The 4,677-nt window shown below is 39.6% G+C and overlaps 1 protein-coding gene across 1 annotated transcript; it reads right to left on the bottom strand.

Annotated features, from left to right (window-relative positions):
- Positions 1 to 2,783: 2,783 nt before the first annotated feature.
- Positions 2,784 to 4,034, bottom strand: LOC109892188 (insulin). Its single transcript, XM_020484628.2, has 3 exons — positions 3,951 to 4,034; positions 3,380 to 3,566; positions 2,784 to 3,084 (listed from the first exon to the last, which is right to left on the bottom strand). Exons 2-3 carry the CDS (start codon positions 3,552 to 3,554, stop codon positions 2,942 to 2,944), a joined length of 318 nt encoding a protein of 105 aa, XP_020340217.1. The 5' UTR covers positions 3,555 to 3,566; positions 3,951 to 4,034; the 3' UTR covers positions 2,784 to 2,941.
- Between the last annotated feature and the right edge of the window lie 643 nt (positions 4,035 to 4,677).

Genomic DNA, 4,677 nt, shown 5'->3' with positions numbered 1-4,677 from the left:
GTGGCCATATATTAAACCAGAGGTCAAAGACAAGTGCATGTCCTGTGCTCGCTGTATCCATAGAAAGACTGCTCAAAATAGTTGCTCCTTTGTCTCATATACATGGTGACGGACCTTTGGATCTTGTCTGCATGGATTTCCTGTCCATTGAACCAGATTCCAGTAAGACAGCAAATGTCCTAGTCAATACAGATCACTGTATGAAACATGCTTGTCTTTCCTACTAAGAATCAGAATTGAACCTTTATGGTGATCCTCAACCTGAGACATCTTGTATATTTGTACAATTGCACTCAGAACGAAGCAACCGGAAATTCTCTGTACTTTATCATGTTGACCGTGAAGCAAGGTTACCTGTAGATCTATGCTTTGGAGTCTCGAGTGATGGTGCATCAGAAAAGTCTGACATAAAGAGTTGCAAGCTGTATTCAAACTCTCAGAGACCACTGCAGGAAAAACAGAACATAGAGAACACAGGAAATGATCAAGATTTGCCAGAGACAGAGTCCTGATACGGAATCTAGGACTGAAAGGAAAGCACAAGTTGGCAGATTGCTGGGCTGCCAAACTTTTATTTTTTATTTTTTTATTTCACCTTTATTTAACCAGGTAGGCTAGTTGAGAACAAGTTCTCATTTGCAACTGCGACCTGGCCAAGATAAAACAAAGTAGTTCTACAAATACAACAACACAGAGTTGCACATGGAATAAACAAACATACAATCAATAATTCAACTTAACTGTGTTTCGGTTGAAGCATGAAAATCCCCAAATCCTTCATCGGAATTACCTGTTACTGCTAACAATGCAAGTGTGCCTAGAATCTGTGGCTGACGTTGATCCAACACAGAGCCGAAGAACTCTGCAAAGAAGAAGAAAGAAAGAAAGAAAATAATTAACTGGAATTGAACAAGCCAGAAGGCTGTACTTTAAGTGAAGAAAAACTGGAAGAGGATGTGAAAAATCCAGAGAAATCTGAAGATGTTGATTTCAGAAGATGAAGACAACTTTTCAAGACAGAGAAGATGAAGAAATTTCAGAACCTTTCAGTTTGGATTTAGAATGTAATGACCAGAGAACCTGTGGCGAGGTCAGGAGGAAAGAAAATGAGTCCATTGAAGAAAGAAATTAAGCGGAAGAAGCAACAGAAACAAATGACTGTAGGTTGAGGAATCTGACCTAGTTGAAGAGAACCCAGAAGAAAGGGAGGAAGCAGAAACGGAGATAAGAATATCTCAAATAACTAAGAAAGCTCCTACACTACTGACCTCTGACACACCTGGAGTTCCTAATGTGATGTGTGCTCCTATAGTGAGACATGTCTCCTTCATATACAAGTGGATTGGGTAATACTCTGAATATCCCTTACATCCCGGTTAGATACTCTAGGAAACAGAAAACAAGGATTGACACATTTCCTGTGTTTGTACATGATGTTCTTTACACTAGTTTACTTGTTATGAGGGCATGCTTATTTTGATGAAGCCTGTTGTTTGCATCGCATCAAACACTTGTACTACTTCCATGTGCAAGCTTCAAAGAAACAACATGCCAATAGTTTAAGAATTAGTGTGGTTTTAATTCTTTAATGTACCATCCACTTAAGTATTTTGACGTTTACGTTCATGTGAACTAATGTAAGTTTACGTTCATGTGAACTAATGTAACCGGAGGTAAGTTCAACAAGGCTTCCGTCTGTGGCGAGCATGTAACATGTTAGCGATTTGAACAAACATTCCTACTTTTTTTGTAAGGATTACTGTGGCATTTTAGTGGCAGCAATCCAAACTGAAAATTACTTTGCTATACTACATGTAACAGAAAGCCTACATGGTTTCCCAGTAACATTTGTTTTCCCATTCCTTCGCAGAATCATTCGTCTTCTATTGACATTGCGCGCCAACATTAGCTTGCAAGCTAGATTGAACAGTGTCAGTGACTGAGTTTTAAGAGTGTACTCTAATACCCGGGGGTTTTATTTATTCTTTTTTTATATTGTATTTCTGATCGTCTTTTTTCATAACAGTAATAACACATCCCAGTCAAATTGTATTCCGTGTGTGTTTGTCATTTTAAATATCTATTAGTAAATATTCCTAGCTTCTCATTTCCCCCCTAACGAGTCAATTTCATACAAGTTCACCGTTTTCATGATTATTTCTATGCTGATTTATCTGAGCCTTTGGTGAGAGGGTTATATCAGTTTTCTTTTCTTCTAAAAAACAGCCCGATCGATCTGAATCCGGATCACTCAGATCCAGATTAAAAGTTTTGAAAAACTGGGCCCACGTGATTAAGATTTCAGAACTGTGAGTAATGAATTAATTTTAAAGACAGAAAAATGCATAATAATTAGCAAATACTAAATAAAGTTTCACAATCCAAATGCTTGTCTGAGAGCTATAACATGATGGTGAATCAACCAAGCACAGTAGGAAGGTGAATGAAGCTGTGCATAGACCTATCTCAAAAACACTGACTGATGTTAGCAAAGAGCATAATGTCTTTGAAAATACTGTAATATTAGTTGATTATGATAAGGTAGACAGTCAAAATAATGCAATACTGGGAGAAAAAAGGGGAACAAAATGGTCATTGTGCAAGGCCCTCTTAGCTGCATAGTAACACAATCGAGGCAACTAAGAGGACATGATATGAATATGTCTGAATTACCACAATATGCATTTACAATATCATGTAAACTCAAAACCACAAATTGCACAGAAGCCATAGTAGCCTACTCAGAACCTAAGGCCCATTCACAAAAGGAAAACTCAAAGTCCTTGCTAATTTCATATAATTTTATTTTCTGGGGAAAAAACCCCCACATCTAGACCTTTTCTTGTTTGCACTCCATGTTTGCAAATCTTTGAAGTAGGATGCTGTCTCTGAGAATTTGGCGTGGCAGTGGGTGAACGCAGGCTAAGTGGTCCGACAGGTCTCAGTTGCAGTAGTTTTGCAGGTCGAAGATGTTGCAGGGCTTGTGACAGCACTGCTCTACAATACCTCTCTTTACCATTATCTCCATCTGGTCTTTGAAGGGGTACTCTTCGTTCTCCTTTGCTGATTTTGGAGAGAAGAACCCTGCAAGAGGAGAAAAATATATTGAGTGAGTGCTATAGCACAACATAAACCAGCATATGTTGTATGGACTACTGTATATGCCTTTCCCTGTATCTCATAATTGCCTTCACATTCATTTCAATATTTGTAGGTTCTACATTGTTCCACAACATTGTTATTCATAGTGATCATGAGTTTCCTACATGCCATTTCTACACACACATAAACAGTAAAGTAGCTTGTGGTCTTAGATCAAGTTGAGTTGTCGAGCAGCTATGAAGTCTTTTGAATTCAGACAGTGCTAGAGGTGTCTTGCCTATAAGGGGATCCACATCTCTCTTTGGGTTGTAAAAGAATCCTTTCTCTCCACACACCAGATAGAGGGCGTCCACCAGGTGAGAGCCACACAGGTGCTGGGCGGCTGCAGCGTCTGCCCCGGGGGAGAGCGCTAGCAGCACCAGCAGAGATGCAGCTTGGAGCCAGAAGGCCATGGTGATGGTAGGCTGGATGAGGGAAACACAATGAAACAGATAAGTTCACACTGCTTACAGTACACTATGGGAGCTTCATGCAATGTATGAGAACAATCTATATTCTAGTTCTTGGATTGATATTACTCATTTTGTGTAATGCTGACGACCCATATCCTGTTGATATATTGTCATTCAGTATGTTCTAAAATAAACCATATCCCTACATCAACAAAACTACAGTTATTTGGTTCTAGATTAAGTAAAGTACATAGAAATACATTTGTTCAATAAAAACGGTAAGAGTTCTGAGGCATTTTCATATTCTAGTTGCATTTACATCCCCAAAATCTACCATGCTAACCCTACTGTCGTTCCCAATCCTCCAGTGAAACACATAGACCCCCAAGCTCTTGCCTATGGAGTTTGTGGTGGTGAAGAAGCTCTGTAGAAGAGTAGCAAAAATGCTGAGGGAAGAATTAGTTGAGGCAGAACACCAGGTCCTCCCCCCATTTATACCCCTGGAGCAGACGGGTCTCGGAACAAGGGCCTGTGGTCTTTGCCAGTGTCAGCGGAAAAAAGAGAAGTCTCTCAATGAAATCAAATGGTAAGTGGCAATTCAGTTGTTCGCCTCGTTAGGCATGTTTGTCTTACTAAGTGACATTAGTGGACCAAGCAGAGGGCCAGCGAATCGGACATAACTGATGTGACCTGTGTCTGAGATATACAGACGATTCCAGGGATGGATGAACTGTGCATGGTCTACCTGCTCCTGATTCAGCTATGCTAAAGAGCATATGAGGTGTTTGTTTGAAGAAGATAGTGAGAGACAGCTGGTGACTCAATGAGTGTCCTTTGCATCAGTTTTTGGAGGTGAAGTTCCTGTTGTGATGTTAGTGGGATATTTCATGTTGACACATTGCCCATTAACAGAGTCAGATCATTTTGTGACAACTTTTTCCATGATGCACTCACTAAGTTCTTGTCATGGCTAGCTTCACAATGACGGCAATATAAAAAAAAAAACTCTTGGATCAGTCAGTGTGACGAGGAATGAACTTTCCAAGAACATTCATTTGTATAATGTTTCAATGTAGTTGTCATAACTACATTTAGTTGGTTTTGATGAGGCAACAGCAATATT

The sequence above is a fragment of the Oncorhynchus kisutch genome, linkage group LG6, assembly GCF_002021735.2.
Source record: "Oncorhynchus kisutch isolate 150728-3 linkage group LG6, Okis_V2, whole genome shotgun sequence".
Classification (NCBI taxonomy): Eukaryota; Metazoa; Chordata; class Actinopteri; order Salmoniformes; family Salmonidae; genus Oncorhynchus; species Oncorhynchus kisutch.
Note: the sequence above shows the minus strand (reverse complement) of the source record. Positions and strands in the feature narration are given on the sequence as shown.

Bases quoted from the DNA above. Each gene is read 5' to 3' on its own strand.
- LOC109892188 (XM_020484628.2), bottom strand. From the start codon at position 3,554: ATGGCCTTCTGGCTCCAAGCTGCATCTCTGCTGGTGCTGCTAGCGCTC. The intron at 3,085-3,379 runs GCAAGACACCTC...CTCCTCTTGCAG, and splicing joins AGATGTGGATCCCCTTATAG to GGTTCTTCTCTCCAAAATCA.